Consider the following 16,564-nt stretch of genomic DNA (forward strand, 5'->3'; position numbering starts at 1 on the left):
AGGGGCAGTCTGTCCGTCCGGCCCCAGGGGGGAGGGGCAGGGTAAGTCTGTCCGTCCGGCCCCAGGGGGGAGGGGCAGGGTCAGTCTGTCCGTCCGGCCCCGGCGGGAGGGGCAGGGTCAGTCAGTCCGTCCGGCCCCGGCGGGAGGGGCAGGGTCAGCCCATCTCCCTGCCCGCTCCGGCCCAGAGCTGAGCCGTTTGTCCTCCCGCAGGGGTTCCTGACGGCCATGGGCAGCCGGACGCTGCGCTCGGCCCTGGCCCTGGAGCACACGCTGGCGCCCGTGCTGGACGGGGCGCTCTCCACGCTGCTGGGCCTGCTTATGCTGGCCGGCTCCGAGTTCGACTTCATCCTGAGGTGCCGGAGCGGCTCTTTACTCAGCCCTGGGTGTAGATACAGGGGGCCCGGGGGGGCCCAGGAGTGGGTGTGGGCATGGGCACGTGTGGAGGGGTGCCCAGGGATGGGTGTGCATGTGGGTGAGTGTGCAGGGGTGCGTGTGTATAGGCGAATGTGCCTCGGTGTGTTTGTGGGGGGGAGTGTGCAGGGGTGTGGGGTGTGTGCACACGGGTGAGCGTGCAGGGTGCCCGGGGGTGTGCGCGCACACGCGTGTAGGTGAGCATGCAGGAATGTGTGTGTGGGCAAGCATGCAGGCGTGGGGGCGGATGAGCATGGGGGGTGTGTGGGCCGGGTGTTGGTGAGTGTTCGGGGGGTGGGCATGGATGAGCATGTGGGGGTGGGTGGGAATGGGCAAGTGTGCAACAGTGTGTGGGGGTGTGTGAAAGCATTATGGGGTTCCTGGGGGTGTAGGTGCATGCGGGCGTGTCCGGGGGGATGTATGGGTGTGCGTGAGCGTGTAGGGGTGTGGGGGGCATGTGCAAGCGTGCAGGGGTTCCTGGGGGTGTAGGTGCATGCGGGCGTGTCCGGGGGGGATGTATGGGTGTGCGTGAGCATGCAGGGGTGTGGGGGGCATGTGCAAGCGTGCAGGGGTTCCTGGGGGTGTAGGTGCATGCGGGCGTGTCCGGGGGGGATGTATGGGTGTGCGTGAGCGTGCAGGGGTTCCTGGGGGTGTAGGTGCATGCGGGCGTGTCCGGGGGGGATGTATGGGTGTGCGTGAGCGTGCAGGGATGCATGGGGGCAGCGGTGTTAGGAGGCCAGGCAGAGAGTCCGTGCTAGGGCAGCAGGGCAGGGTGGGGTCATGGGGTGGGGGGCGCAAAGCCCCACTGTGCTGGGTGCTCTACGCCCCCCAGGCCCATTTGCCTCTGCGATGCTCCTACCCTGCCTGTCAGGGCTGAGGGGGTGGGCCCTGTTTGCAGAGCATGCTGGGATGCCCTGTGCCCATGGCGCGGCTGGGTTCCTCTCACCACGTCTCCTCTGCCAGGTATTTCTTTGCCGTGCTCACCGTCCTGACCGTCTTGGGCCTCCTGAATGGCCTGGTGCTGCTGCCCGTCCTGCTGTCGGTCATCGGGCCCCCGGCCGAGGTGAGAGCCCCCCACCCCACACTGAGCCACAGCCCCCCGGCAATGGGGCCTGGCAGGGAGTGGAGCCTAGTGCTTGAAGAGGGGCGTGGCCACCAGGATGCCTGGGTTCATTCCCAAGTCTGCCTCTGCCTTGCTGGGTGCCAGCATCAGATGGGGGGAGGGGGAAACAGTGGTCTGTGCCTCACACTGGCTCCACCCACACCCACAGGCTCCACCCACAAGCCCATGGGAACTAGAAGTTTCTTGGAGAATGATCAGTGCTGAGGTTAAAGTGACCACCATTAGGTTTCAGAGTTAATGCTTCATTGAGCTGGACCGGGGACACCTCTCCCAAAGCTGCCTCTGTGTAGGCCTGGAGCCCATTCAGAAGGGCCAATCCTGGCTCTGATGGTGCCCCCAGCCCCGTTCCCTGTACCCCCTGGGCATCCCATTGCCTTCCCGTCTCACCCTGCGCCCTCCTCTCGCCCAGGTCATCCCGGTGGATAATGGCAGCCGCCTGCCTTCACCAGAGCCCATCCCCCCGCCCATCAGCCATCACGGCTTCTACATGCGGCCGCCCCCAGCCTGGCCTGGCACCTTTGCGGACTCCTCGAACTCGGAGTACTACTCGGAGAGCACCGCGGGCTCGGGGCTGGCCCACGCCCAGCCCTACGACCCCAGCGCCTACATCCTGCCGCCCGCCCCAGCCCGGGTCCTGGTGCAGGCCGGCAAGAATCCCAGCTTCCCCACCATCACGGTGAGTGCAGGCGTGGTGCCCATCCGGCTCAGTCCCTGCCAGACAGCGCCAGCCCCACCCGCCCACGGAGCTCTGTCAGGCCGTGCCCCCGCCGGGCTCTGGAAGGGAGCGTGTGGTAGGGGTTAGAGCGGGGCGGGGGGTGGCACCCAGGGCTTGGCTGGACGGTCTGTGAGTGCCGGGGAGCGGAGGTAGCGCTTGTCCTGAGGCCCCCCCCGGGTGTGGACTCTGGCTGCCCCGTTAGCAGCCCCCCCGCCCCCTTCTTTGCCCACTGGCTCACGGGAGTCTCTGCCCTGCACAGGTGGTGAAAACCTACCCGGAGAACCAGGAGCCGCCGGGGAAGAAGGAGCCACCGAGCACCAACCAACCCCTGCCTGCCGGCAACCCCCTCCCATTGGCCGGCCCGGATCTCAGGGACTTGCCCCAGCACAGACTGCCCCGGCCCGGCCCCCCCGGAGCCAGGACAGCCCCACCCCGAGCCCCCCGGCCCCTGCGGACTGCCCTCCCCGCCTACAGCGGCAGCTACGCCACGGTGATGGCCACGGCCTCCGTGACGCTGGCCCTGCACCCTCCCCTGCCAGGCTCCTTGCAGGGTTACACCCACGAGAGCTACGAGGACAGCGAGTCGGACTGCCCGGAGGAGCCCGGCCTGCCCGCCTGCAACGCCCACGGCTGGGCCACACCCGAGAGCCGCGCACTACACCCCCCGGGACGGGCAGAGGGCTCCACGAGGCCCTAGGTGAGCCCGGGGACTGAGCCCTGTGCGAGGGGCTCCTTCGCCCCCCACCGTGCCAGGCAGGGCCAGCGCCCGGCCGCCCCGGGGGTTACTGCCCCTTGGGGTAAACTCCCTGCGCGTTAGCGCCCCCGGGCGCCGCGAGGCAATTTGATGCCAAAGCAGCGGCTGTTAAGCCCCCCCCCCACATACACAGACGGTGCCTGTCCGCACGCTCCCAGGGGGCTCGCACACTTGTGCCCGCAGACAGGGACATGGTGCACGCCCGCTCGCACACACCGACAGTGCATGTCCGCACGCTCCCAAGGGCTCGCACACTTGTGCCCGCAGACAGGGACACGGTGCACGCCCGCTCGCACACACAGACAGTGCATGTCCGCACGCTCCCAAGGGCTCGCACACTTGTGCCCGCAGACAGGGACACGGTGCACGCCCGCTCGCACACACAGTGCATGTCCGCACGCTCCCAAGGGCTCGCACACTTGTGCCCGCAGACAGGGACACGGTGCACGCCCGCTCGCACACACAGACAGTGCATGTCCGCACGCTCCCAAGGGCTCGCACACTTGTGCCCGCAGACAGGGACACGGTGCACGCCCACTCGCACACACAGACAGTGCATGTCCGCACGCTCCCAGGGGGCTCGCACACTTGTGCCCGCAGACAGGGACACGGTGCACGCCCGCTCGCACACACCGACAGTGCATGTTCGCACGTTCCCAGGGGGCTCGCACACTTGTGCCCGCAGACAGGGACACGGTGCACGCCCGCTCGCACACACCGACAGTGCATGTCCGCACGCTCCCAGGGGGCTCGCACACTTGTGCCCGCAGACAGGGACACGGTGCACGCCCGCTCGCACACACCGACAGTGCATGTTCGCACGTTCCCAGGGGGCTCGCACACTTGTGCCTGCAGACAGGGACACGGTGCACGCCCGCTCGCACACACCGACAGTGCATGTTCGCACGTTCCCAGGGGGCTCGCACACTTGTGCCCGCAGACAGGGACACGGTGCACGCCCGCTCGCACACACAGACAGTGCATGTCCGCACGCTCCCAGGGGGCTCGCACACTTGTGCCCGCAGACAGGGACACGGTGCACGCCCGCTCGCACACACAGTGCATGTCCGCACGCTCCCAGGGGGCTCGCACACTTGTGCCCGCAGACAGGGACACGGTGCATGCCCGCTCGCACACACCGGGTGGATGCACACACAGGCAGTGCACGTCCGCACCTACCTAGCGGGCTTGCACACTCGTGCCCGCAGACAGGGACGTGCGCAGGGTGCACACCTGCCCACGCACACGTGTCGACTCCACGGGTGCTCGTGGCGTGTGGGAGGCCCCTGCGGACAGGTGCCTTGGAGAAGCCAGCGGAGCTGTAGCCCTGTTGGGGATCCGGCTCACCCGGCTGTCTTGTGTCTCCGCACAGGTTGCCCCGGGAAGCGCCGTGGTTCCTAGCCGAGGCCTGCCGTGCGGCCGGATCCAGCTCCCATGCCCAGGGAGCGGGCAGAGCGGAGAGACGTGGCGAGCGCTGGTACCCGTGCGTGGATGCCAGCTGAACACTGCGCTGGAGCGAGCTGTTGGACTGGTGACCTGCGCCTGGCGCTGCCAGCAGGGGCAGTGCCCACAGACGGGGGCAGGAGCGGGGCTGCCGCCATCCCTGCATTTGCTGCTATTCCCCAGTGATTAATTATTCTTATTTTATTATTATTGCTCCGCGCTGGGACGGAGATCTGCCCTGACCTCACCTGGCAGCGCCCCAAGCCCCGCAGCAGGCGATGGCTGGGCTGGCGGGGGCTGCTGCCCCAGGCTGGGGGGCACAGCTGAGCCTTTGGGGGAATCGCTGCATCAAGGTTTCTATGCAAGGTGTGTGTGAACGGGCTGGCCCCTCAGCCATTCCCTTTCCCCACTCCCCCCAGCTGTCCCCCACTCCGGTGTTCCCAGGTCAGGTCCCTGCCCAAGTGGGTTGTCCCGGGCCTCTGCACCCCGCACTGGCAGGGGCAGGAAGCCGCCCATTTTGCGTATGCCCTGGGGCTGGGGGCGCTTAGCGGATCCCTTGGACAGGAGCCGGGGCCGTGCCCTGCTGCCCTGCCCCCAGCACTGAGTCATGGGGCTCCCCAGGAGACCGGGGCAGGGAGCAACTGTGTCTGGGGAGAGGGCCAGCAATGCCCCCAACAGGGGAATGAGATGCCAGCCCCAGTGGGGAGACCTGACCCCACCCTGGCCTGGGATGGGAGCGTCGGGGGGAGCGTCCCTTCCCCTGCTGCGGGGGGCTGAGCTCTGGCCCAGGGGGTGCCCTGGACTCAGGCGAGGGGCTGGAACAGGGGCCGTGTCCCCCCCCACCCTGGGAGATGGGAATGGCCCTGACCCTAGTTACTGAAAAGGGAAACTCTCGCTCACAGAGTAGGACATTTTCTCACTTTAATACCTAAATCCTGACACCAGCAGGGCCCAGATCCAGTGGGGCCTAATGAATAGAGAGCTGGCCTGGGCCTCAGGACACCTGGGTTCTCCTCCCCGTTCCTTGGGAAAAGTACTCCCTTCCTCCCTGCCTCAGTTTCCCCATGGGGACAACGCTACCCATCCTCCTTTGTAAATGGCTGTGAGACCGAACTGTGAGGGCTCCTCCTGTGTGTTGGATGGGCGGGGGGGCTGTCCTGGCAGGAAGCGGATCTGGGGCAAATTGGAGCGGGATGTGCTGCCCCATACAAGCCCATCCAAGGCCTAGGTACCCCATATGTCTCGCCGACGCCCTTTATGGGGTCCCTTGATGCTGCCCGATGGAAGTTGACTGGTGGGGGAGGGGTGTATTCCAAACACCCTTGTGCAATTGCACAACTCCCCTGCATGACCCCCTCCCCGCCCCCCCCCCACACCCCCCACACCTGCCTGGGCACTTGCAGCCAGATCAGGGAGCCTTTGAAAAACAGAAACCTGCCCTGCCCCCTAGGATGGGCTTTTCCCCCCTGCCTGCCGGGCCCCGATCCTGTGGCTGGGGCCACTCGCTGGAGGCAGGCAGAGATCAGCTGGGCTCCCAGGGGGTTGGCGTGGAGTTGCTGGCCCTTGCGTCTCCGTTCCCCGGCACTTTAAAGCCCCCTCCGGCCCCAGGGTCCCCATCAGCCCCGCCTGGGGCTTGCCTTTGGGTTCCTTGCCCAGGGCGGCGACCGGGGCCTGGTCCAACCGGCAGCTTCTCAGCGATTGTCCCCGCCTGGGCCAGTGGGTGTGGCTGGTGGAAGTAACTCAGCCGTCAGTACGGCGTGGAGCTGGGGTACCCACAGCCCTGAGCCGCCAAGCGGTGCGTCTGCCCCCGGCGCCCCCTGAGACCCGGGGGCAGGCGGGGCGCGCGGTGCCCCGGCCCCAGTCGGGCCATGCCATATAAATTATTTATATTACAAAGAAGAAAGGTTTATTTTTGTAGTTTGTACAGACCCTTAGCCCTGGGCTGGAAGGTTTATTTTTAAAGAGTAAAATATATATTGTCTATCCCAGATCTGCTGGTGTCCCGGCCTCGTTCTTTGTCTGGCCCGTGAGAGAGAGTGAGTGTGTGTGTGTACACATGTGCCTGGAGCCCGGGGGGGGGATGGGGGGTGAGTGTGGGGATCTCTGCAGGTTGCGGGGGGGGAGGCTGGGGGGGCAGCCTTAGTGAGTGCCCGCGTGTGTGGGGACACATTTGTGGCAGGGCAGTGTGTGCGCCCGATGTATGTTTGGGGGGGGTGTTTTGGGCAGTGTGTACATGGCTGCGTGGAGGTAGGGGAGCATTCACAAAGCTGGGGGGCTACTGTGGGGGGGGCTGTAGAGGACAGTGGGGGCAGTGTGTGTAGGGGGGGGTCTAGAGGGCACAGGCTGGGGGGCAGTGTGTGTCCGGGGGCTCTGGGGGGGGTGCGCTGCCCACTTGGCTCGCAGCTGGCCCCAGGCTCGCAGGCTGACTGGGGGCGTGGGGGCCGGATCTCCCCCCAGTGACTGATGGGGGGGTCAGGCTCCCCAGCCAGGCACGGACGGTGCTGGGGGACCTGGGCGGGCTCCTGCCAGGCGGGTGGCCGTGGCCCTGTGCCCCGATTCCACGGGCAAACACTGCCCCCTGCAGGCCCTGTGCTCACCTGCATGTGGGCCCAGGGGCCCGGCAATGCCAGGTGCGGGGGGGGGGGGTTACAGGGGCTGTTTTAAGATGTGTGATGCACCCCTGATGTGACCCACATGAGCAGGGTTTACAGCACCAGGGCCCCTGACGGGGGTGGGGGAGGTTTAACCACACCCCACCCCCACCCCCCAGCTGGGGAGGACTCGCAACCCAGGTGGCCAGGCCGAAGGGCTGCACGTGGCTCTAGGCTGGCATGTGCCCATTGATGAGCCAGCTGGAGCTGAAGGTGCTGGCAAGCTGGGCAGACACCCGGCCCGAGCGCTGGCCCGTGTGGCCCCTGAGCGCGGCGTAGGCCCTGCCGTGCCACAGGGGCACCCCGCACCGCGAGCGGCACGAGGGGACACTGGCCGGCTGCCGCGGGGCCAGCGAACGGTCGGCGCCCAGCGAGCCAATGCAGTGCCTGAAGCCGGGCCGGGCGGTGCAGCAAGGGGCCCCAGGGACCCGGCCGGCGCTGCATTGACACGGCTCCCATTCGCGAGCCCCAAAGCCGCCGGCAGCTCTGCAAAGTGCTGGGGGCACCGGGATCTGGCCAAATGAACTGGTGGGGGGGGCATGAGACCCTTTAGTCCCACTGTTGCCCTGTGCTTAGAGCCAGAGGTTCTAGCCCAGCGCTGGGAGGGGAGTGGGGCCCTGTGGTTAGAGCGGAGCAGCTGGGCGCCAGGACGCCTGGGTTCTAGCCCTCTGCCTAGTTCCAGAATCTTGTGTGGGGCAAAAGCAAGGGGCGGGGCTGAACCGCTCACCGTGTGTGTGTGTGTGGGGGGTGGCATCAGACACAGGCCACATTGTGAACAGGAATGGGGGGGGGGAGCTGGACATCAACTGTGCGAGGAAGCAGCTGTGCAAGTGCATGAAAATACCAGTAATGACTGGCTGAGCCCCCCCAAACTCATCACACGCAGGGCCCCGCCCAGCGATAGCCCGCAGGACAGAGCTGGGAGCCCCAGAAATGCGGGTCAGGCCCATAGTGTGATCAGTGAGGGGCTGGGGGTGCCAGACCCCTGTGCAGAGCTGGGCGGACCGGGGTGGGGGGAGATGTCAGGGCTCCTGTCCAGCCACTCTTTGGTGGCAGGGTCATTTCCTGCTGGTTAAAGGCACCAGCTGGCTCAACCTGGGACTGATGCCGCCTGCCTGGCTCCAGGCCCTGGCCATGCAATGAGTTTGGGGCGCTCAGCCCTGACAGTGGGGGGGGCGAGGTGGTCCCGGCACACCCAGCCCGGTCCCACGGCTGGAGGGAATGAATGGCCCCACCAGGCCCGGGAAGGGAGGCAGGTGCTGCCCTCCCCGGGCTGCATGTGCCACCAGGGAGTGCGCCCCCAGTTCGCAGAGGGGGCAGGTGTCAGCACCAGGCAGGGCAAGCGCTGGACAAGACCCCTCCAGCCCAGGGACTCTGCCCTGCCCAGCAGAGGCCAGCCCAATGCGCACCCTTGCCATGGGGCTGCTGGGCTGCGCATGGGCCCGAAGGGTAACAGATCCCCTCCCCACAGGGCCGGGGGGGGGGGCACGAGCCTTCACTGGGCAGGGGCTCCCAGCACTTGCACCTTCTCCCCACAAGGGGGCAGCAGATGCTCACTCACTGGGCTTGGGGGCCCCCACAGCCAGTGCCCCACTTGCATCCCCAGCTGCCCATGGCCCCATTCTGCCCCCCTGCCCCCCCCCCACGGGCCGGTGCTGAGTGACGGGGGCCTCCTCTGACCTTCGTGCTCCCTGCAGCTAGCACTGGGTTGCATGCACGGCTCCTAGGCTGGCTCCTGTGGCTGGGCTGGATGCCTACCATGCTGCCCCATTGCCCTGACAAGGGCGGGGCCCTCCCAGTGCTGCCATGGGGTGGCTGTACGGCCCTGCAACCAGGGGGCCCCTTGCCCAGGGGAGGACAGCAGCAGTCAGCACGCTTCCCTCCCCACCACTTCCGAGGCTGCCAGGCCTACACCGCCCGGTCCCGGCAGCCCTCCCCACCCCCGAGCAGGCAGCTCCTTGGTGCCAAACCAAGTGCGCTGAGCCCAGAAAACTCACCGCATGTGTGACTCCAGGAACTCTGGTGCAGGCAAGCAGCTGCCATGGGTGGCGCCGTCAGGGAACGGACTTTGAGAGGCCTCCGTGTGGGTTCGGGCCACCATTGTCCCCAGCCCGCTGAGCCGGCCCCACTCCTGAACTGGACTCAGCGGGGCCTCAGCAGACAGAGCAGAGATGGGGCAAAAAGGCCATGGGGGGAGCAGGAGCCACTCACAAGCCAGCCAGAAGGTGGGGTGTGGGGGGAGGAGCAGGAACCCGAAGAGAAAGCCTCGGGCTCCTGCCCCCTGCTCTCCCACCCTCACCTCGTCACTCAGGTGCTCTGGGCCTCAGTTTTCCCATCCGGAAAATGGGGCTGATGGCGCTTCCCTGCTGGCACGAGCCTTGGGAGGAGAACGACAGTGAAGATTAGGAAGACGCTTGGACAGTGGGGTAATGGCGGAGGGGGGGCATGTTAGCACCGCCGTTTGGGATGGAGTCTGTTTGGAAAGAAAACAGGTCCCTAAAGGCATCACAAACCAGCCCTGTTCAGGGAGAACGGTCTGAAATATTTCAGGGAGCCGAGTTTTTTCCTCCCTATGCAGCCAGCCCCCCGCCCCTGCGCCGGCCCCATCTCTGCCCTTGCTCCGGCCCTTCTTCCTCCCCGCCCCACAATGAAACTGCTCCTACCCGCCCCGCTCCTCTCTCAAGCACAGCCAGAGGGACGTCCAGTTTCCGCTCCAGCAGGAGGCCGCGCAGGGCCGTCCGGGCTCCGCCCTCTCCCTCGCCGGCCGACGCGGCGCGTCCCCACAGCCGCCCGGGGACACAGGTGCTCCCCGCGGACTTGACAAGCCAGCAGGGTTGTGAGCGTCCCATCCTAACTCACCGCCCTCGGTGTGCCGGGCTGGCCGTGCCCACCCCTTGGGTAGCGCCGGGAGGCGCGCTGGGCCAGGGGCCGCGGCCCCCTTCGGAGGTCGGGCTCCGGGCCCCGAAACACTCCCATCGCCCTGTGCTTCCGCCCCAGTCAGGCGTCTCCCGCCGGTGTCGGACGCCCACCGCCGCAATGCGGCCTGAACTCACCAGTCGCCCTTGCTCCGTCCGTGGGGGGGTGACAAGGAAACCCGCTCCCGAGCCCACCTAACCCCCTTCAGGGCATTGGGGGGGGGGGGCTAAAGCAATGGAAAAAACCTGCTCCCCCCCAGGGCTGTGCCAGGCTGGTTTGAAGAAAGACACTGGCCGGTGGCCGAGTAGCCGCCCTGTTAGGCTGCGTCCGCAGAGAGAACAGGGGGACTTGTGGCACCTTAGAGACACATCCGACGGGGCGAGCTGCCGCCCACGGAAGCTGAGGCTCCAGTAAAGGGGTCGGTCCCTAGGGTGCCCCAAGGGAAGGTCTCCCGGCGGCCGAGCGAAAACCAGGCTTCGTGCTGCGGGGGCGGAGGAGCCCGAGAGGGACCGGGGCGGGAGGCGGACAAGCGGCTCCGCTCGGGCGGACAGAGGGGACCGCAGCGAAGCCCCGTCGGGCAGACGCGGCGGCGGCAGGACACCCCAGGGGGCCGCTGAGAGGCGGCCCGGGACCCCCAGCGCTGCTCGCGGGGCGGCTCGTTCCGGTCTCAGACCCACCGCCCCACATTACGCAGTCGAGTTTCCCGCATTTGGGGAAATCGCAGGGGTCAGCACACCCGCAGTGCAATGGATGAGCCTCGCCCTGGGAAAACCACCTTCGTGATCATGGTGTCTCCCCTGCCAGGTAAGTATGACTTGGGCCGCCCCGGCCGCCGCCCGCCCTCGCTCGCCCCGCACTCTCAACCCACGGTGGGGCCCGCCAAGACACGCCCGCCGGCCCCGCCCGCGCCGGCCCCCGCTGCCGCCACCTGCCCCGCGTGTCCCCGGGCCCCAGCCTTCTCCCCGCCGAGCCCCGCCTGCCGAACTCGGGCCCGGCTCGGCAGCCGGCTCCCGCTCCCACAAGGCTCTGCTCGCACACACATCTGCATACGGGCTGCCGCGGCCCCGCCCCTCCGATCGGGCCCCTCCCCCTGCCGGCCCGGGCCCGGCTCTTCAGCGCTATGGGGGATTAATCCGGGGGGGCTGTGCCCACTGAGCCAGGGCGGCGGGGAGATCTCAGCGAGGCCGGGGCTCCCTGCCCCACTCCTGGCACGGTCATGGGGGGCAGCTTCTCACCCCCCAACAGCATCTGGGGGTCAGCTGGGGGCATGACCCAGACCCCAGCGCCTGTCCCCATGCCCCCCTACAGGAGCACGCCCTGCAGCTGGGGCGGGGGGCACAGGTTTGAATCCCCCCCACCCCAGGCTGCAGGGGCAGCAACCACAGAAGATCAGGGTTGGAAGGGACCTCAGGAGGTCATCTCGTCCAACCCCCTGCTCAAAGCAGGACCAATCCCCAATTTTTGGCCCAGATCCCTAAATGGCCCCCTCAAGGATTGAACTCACAACCCTGGGTTTAGCAGGCCAATGCTCAAACCACTGAGCTATCTTCCTCCCCAATTCACTATCTCCCCTCCCCTCGGACTAGGGAGAGGGTCACTCCCCAACTCAGCTCCCCCCAGCTCCCTGCACCCCAAGCCTGCCCTGCTGCCCCCCCACCCCGCCGAGGGCTGTGTGTGGACAGCCCTCCCCCCCCCCCCCCCGGCCCCCGCAGGCCTGAGCTGGTTCCTTGAGGCAGGGGCTCCAGCACGGTGAATCCCCGGCAGGCTAGCGGCTGGCTCCTCGCGGCACCCAAGGGATCCCGGCTGGTGGGGGGTGGGGGCGGGGTGGGGGCAGCTCCTCCTTTGTCCCAGGCATCACCTCCACTGGGAGCAGAACCCGGGCAGGGGGTTTGGGGGCAGGTGCCGGAGGCAGCAGGTTTCCCCCACCCCGCCCAGCTCTGTGTCAGGCTAGCCCCAGCCCCAGCCCGGTTTCCATGGTGCCGTAAAGGGACTGGCGCGTGTTTCACCCCCCACCCCTGCCAGAGATAAGGAGGCAGCTGCTGGAGTGACCTCTGTCCCCACCCTGGCCAGGCTGGGCAGTGGCGTGAACGGGGGCCCTGCACCCCACTCCTCATGGCCTTTGGACTCCGGAGTCACTGGGAGCAAAGGGCTCAGCCGGGGGGAGGGAGGGCGCTGAGGATGGGCAATACCCAGTGCCAACCCCAGAAAAAGATCAGAAAAACAGGGCCAGGGTAGCAGGGGCTGCGGGTCGGGAGTGAGGGGCACCGGCAGAGCTATGGGGGTGCCCAGGGCTGGGAAAGCGGGGGGCTGCGGGTCGGGAGTGAGGGGCACCGGCAGAGCTATGGGGGTGCCCAGGGCTGGGAAAGCGGGGGGCTGCGGGTCGGGAGTGAGGGGCACCGGCAGAGCTATGGGGGTGCCCAGGGCTGGGAAAGCGGGGGGCTGCGGGTCAGGAGTGAGGGGCACCGGTAATGCCAGCCAAAGTCAGGCCGGCAGAACAGCAGGGGTGCTGGAGGCTGGGAGTGGGGGGCGCGGGCAGAGCTGGGGGGTGCACACAGGGCCCCAGCTCTCACTCAGCAGCTGGAATAACTCGCTCATTAAAGCCAAGGAGTCCCCCCGCCCCGGCCCCACACCTGGCTCCAGAGGTCCTGCACCAGGGCAGCAAGCAGGCGCCTGGGGTGGGGCGCAGAGCCATGTGCTTGTGTCAGGGCTCCTCACAGCGTCTCAGCTCTGGGTCTACCTGGCCGGGTGAGGGGGCAGGTCCCGCAGGGGCAGGGCCAGGGAGCCCTGTGGCCTCCTGTGGGGCAGGGTGCAGGGCTGCGTCATTCAGGTGCTGATCGCTCAGCTCCAGGGGGACCTGGTCAGGGGAAAATCAAGGGCCCAATCCTGCCCTGGCCCTGCCCATTGGGCCTAATCCTGCCCCAGTCCTGCTGACCAGTTACCCCTGTGCACAGTGAGCGTAAATGACTCTCTGCGGGGCAATGTGCTGGAGGAGCAGCCCCTTCGACCCAGCATCTGGGGCTGCCACCTCTGAGGTCCCAAAACACCAAGCCCCGCGGGTGCTGCTGAGCCCACAGGCAGGGCTGCTGGCCGCGGGCACTGAACACCCTGACAGTTCCCAGGCCAGCTCCCTGACTAGCACGACACTCCTGTGACCACGTGGGCAGGTGGCAGCCCTGCTGGCATGCCAGGCTCTGGAGCCTCTGATCCCGGCGCTGCCTGGAGCCCCTTCCCCTGAGCCGTGTCCGCACTGGTTCCGCCGGCCGCCCAGCACAGCCACAACTGACACCAGTGCAGGGCGGCTGGAGCGTGAGTCATCCCAGTGCGGCTGCCTCAGGGGCTGGATCGCCTCGCTGCCAAGGCCCAGGGCTGCTCCGACCTCTCCCCGCCTCAGCCGATGAGTCAGTGCATGCCAGAGGGCTCCGGCAGGGCTTCCCTGCGGGCACCCAGCCAGGCCTCAGCTCCACGGCCACTTAGCAACCCACACCCCAAACACGCATGGCCTGCAGCCGGCCCCTCCTCGCCACAGGGCCTGCACTCAGCTGCTGTGCCCCCCCCCCGAGCCATGGCCACAGCAGGGCACGGTGCCCCCCGGTGCCATGGCCGCAGCAGGGCACGGTGCCCCCCAGTGCCGTGGCCACAGCAGGGCGTGGTGCCCCCCGGTGCCGTGGCCACAGCAGGGCGTGGTGCCCCCCGGTGCCGTGGCCACAGCAGGGCGTGGTGCCCCCGGAGCCACGGCCACAGCAGGGCATGGAATCCCCCCAGCAGATCATACTGCCCCCCCCCCCAGCTAACCCCCATACTGGGGCACTAGGGTCAAGGAAGGCTCCCCTCTACCACAGCGCCTCCTAGCTCTGCACGGCCACGGAAGGGCATCACCCCCCACTGAATCGCCATCACCACGTCATCCTGCTGTGTCCCAGCCAGGTCCTGCCCCAGCCTCACCCTTCTGAGCCTGGGCACTCGCGGCAGGCCCAGCCCCCCGGCTGCAGCCTTGGCTGAGACCCCCACCCACATCTCACCCGTGGTCTTTGCCGGCTCCCTCTCGGCTGCCAAGACCCTGGGTGTGAGCAGGAGCAAAGTCCCTGAGCTGGGCCTGCCCTGGCTGGACGCTCCAGAGGTCCCTGGCAAAGAAGCCAGAAATCCAGCAGCGGCCCTGGGCTGAGCTAAAAATCCCCTGGGCCAACCCAGGGGCTCAGCTGCCAGTTCCTAGGGCGCCAAGAATAGACTGTCATGTCCCTGGCGTGGGGCCTGGGAACGAGGAGCGGGACTGGGGCCCCCGCCCTGCCTGCAGGAGACAAGCTGGACCCCCTGGGTGGAGGCCTGCCAGGCAGCCAAGCTCCAGCAGATCCCAAGGCCTGAGCCCAGCACGTCCCGCTGGCCCCCATGGGCTGGCCTGGTCCCTTCCCCATGGAGGCCACTGAGCCCTCGTCCCCCGTCGATGCCTGGCCCAGAGCCCTTGGGCTCAGCGTGTTGGCAGTCGGGTTGTGTAGCACCCTTCTGTCGGGTCACAGGGCCGTGTCCCTGCTGCCCCGTGCCCCCTGGACAGGGTGGGCATGCAGGGTAGCACATCCCGGCATTGGCTCCCATGGGCCCCGGAGGAACTGACTGTCCTAGGCAATCCCGGCCTCAGTGTCCCCACCTGGCTGAAGAAGGGAACGCTGTACTGGCTCCCCGGGCTGGGCAGGCCCCTCACCTCTGCCTCTGGTGTCCCTGGGCAGCAGGGCAGAGCGCTGCAGGGAGTGGAAGCAGCCTGCTGCCCTGACTCTGCCCACCCCGAGGGGTAGCTGCAGGCCAGGTGGAGGTGACCGCACCGAGTGCAGACCCAGAGCCAGCGAGGCAGGGCGTGGGGCGGAAGAGGTGCCAAGGGCTCGTCGAGCTGCACCAGGCCCAGGCTAGGCTGGGCCACGAGCTGGCTGGGGTCCCTGGAGGTCAAGACCCATCAGTGCCACAGGAATGGCTCAGCGCCGGCCTCGGGATCCAGCGCCTTGCACTGACCCTGAGCGGCTGCTGCTACGTGTGATGGGCAGAGAGTGCAGGGAGCTGGGCAGCCTAGACCGACAGATGGGGGGGCCGGTCTGGCCGTGCTGCACTGTGCCCGCTGCTGTTACCCACCCAGCTGGCAGGCGCCCTTGCTACCAGCGTTGGGGGACCCCATCTCCGGTGCCACCCCTCTGTGGGCTCTGGCTGGTCTCAGCCTGGCAGCCCTGCCATAGATAGGGAAACTGAGGCACAGAGCAAGAGCACAACTTCCCTGAGGTCCCACAGGGGGCCGGTGGCCGGGCAATGAACCCAGGAGTCTGGACCCCCAGCAGGGGCTACAGTCACAAAGGGGAGCCCACTGTCCTAGGGGCTTTCCCAGGCAGAGCTAGCCCTTGCCCCCACCCTGACTCACCCAGGGATGTGGGGTGCAGGGACATGGGGTCCTGGCCATAGGCCGTCAATGGGCAACTCCCCCCCAGACCCCCTTAGTCTATCTCTGCAGCCCCCTGCTAGCTCAGCCCTGGGCTTTACCCACTGCCAGCTCTGTGGTGCCCCTCACTCCCGACCCGCAGCTCCCTGCTAGCCGAGCCCAAGGCTCCCCCCAGCTCTGAGGCGTTACTGAAATCAAGACGCTGACTCAGCAATGAGCTCCATGGAGATGTATTGATCCTGCCTGCAGTGCAGGGCAGTCCCAGGGCCCCAAGTGACCCCCTGAGGCCTTGCCCAGCATGTGCCAGGGCTGGCCCCCTCCTTCGGTGGCCCTGTGACTTGGTGAGAGGCATGGCCCTGGGGCTTGTGGGCATCTAACCCCCGCCCGGGATCATACACACGCTGGAGAGGCAGGGCCTGTGCACAAAGGGGCTGGAAAGCAGCTAGCAACCCAAGCTGGGGCTCCCTCCGGCTCAGGGGGATCCCTGGGCAGCACGCACCCCAGGGTAGACAGGAGGGGGCTTGCCCACCAGGCTGGGCCCTCTGGCTAGTCTGGGCTGCCAGCTAGCCCTTGTTACAGCCCAGGTGTACATTAGAGCAGCCCCTGGGCTGCTGTAGCTGGCCCCGGGCTGCAGGAGGTACTAACCTGACCTTCCCCAGCTCCACCCGAGATCAGGCTCAGACGTGAGGCGTTGTGGGCAGGCTGAGCTTAGCACAATGCCCCGGCGGCTGTGGGGCGCAGCACGGCTGGGACAGCCCCCGTCTCAGCCGTGCCCCCCCCCCACGCACGCAGGACAATGGCCTGCCCCCAGCTCTGGCATGTCGGGGGCACAAGACCAGCGGTGTCCTGGGAAGTTCGCTTTGCCCGTCACTCGTCCCAGAGACGCAGGAACAACCTCTCCCTGCCCCCGGGCAACGCCCGGCGCCCGCCGCTGACTGCCGCCCCCTCACTGGAGGTAGCTGTGGTGCTCCCGGGGCTGGGTGCCCCTGCGGCACTGGTACAGACGGGATGGCGCCCCTCTCCCCTTCCTCAGCGCGTGGCACTTCCAGGCCTCAGCGATGCACTCCACCTGCGGGGGTGACACCAGGTTGCTGCAATGCCGGCCGGTCCCAGCCATGCCAGGGCTGTCCCTGGGCACGCA

The 16,564-nt window shown here is 67.6% G+C and overlaps 2 protein-coding genes and 1 non-coding gene across 5 annotated transcripts in view; 1 reads left to right on the plus strand and 2 right to left on the minus strand.

The window, feature by feature from the left end:
- Positions 1–6,434, plus strand: part of PTCH2 (patched 2) — a 57,544-nt gene extending 51,110 nt beyond the window's left edge. Inside the window, exons 20-24 of the mRNA XM_048861571.2 lie at positions 211–353; positions 1,375–1,474; positions 1,944–2,210; positions 2,509–2,946; positions 4,376–6,434. Of these exons, the coding sequence (XP_048717528.2) occupies positions 211–353; positions 1,375–1,474; positions 1,944–2,210; positions 2,509–2,946 (948 nt within the window). The 3' untranslated portion in view covers positions 4,376–6,434. The remainder of the gene's footprint in view (positions 1–210; positions 354–1,374; positions 1,475–1,943; positions 2,211–2,508; positions 2,947–4,375) is intronic.
- A 4,225-nt stretch (positions 6,435–10,659) lies between these two features.
- On the minus strand, positions 10,660–10,825 carry LOC125642003 (U1 spliceosomal RNA). The gene has a single exon (XR_007358216.2). It is a non-coding gene; the product is annotated as a U1 spliceosomal RNA (small nuclear RNA).
- A 4,812-nt stretch (positions 10,826–15,637) lies between these two features.
- The window catches only part of BTBD19 (BTB domain containing 19), a 75,829-nt gene continuing 74,902 nt past the window's right edge, over positions 15,638–16,564 (minus strand). For all 3 annotated transcript variants that reach the window (XM_075131887.1, XM_048861452.2, XM_048861450.2), the window contains one exon: positions 15,638–16,492. In XM_075131887.1, the coding sequence (XP_074987988.1) occupies positions 16,370–16,492 (123 nt within the window). In that variant the 3' untranslated portion in view covers positions 15,638–16,369. The remainder of the gene's footprint in view (positions 16,493–16,564) is intronic.

The sequence above is a fragment of the Caretta caretta genome, chromosome 8, assembly GCF_965140235.1.
Source record: "Caretta caretta isolate rCarCar2 chromosome 8, rCarCar1.hap1, whole genome shotgun sequence".
Classification (NCBI taxonomy): Eukaryota; Metazoa; Chordata; order Testudines; family Cheloniidae; genus Caretta; species Caretta caretta.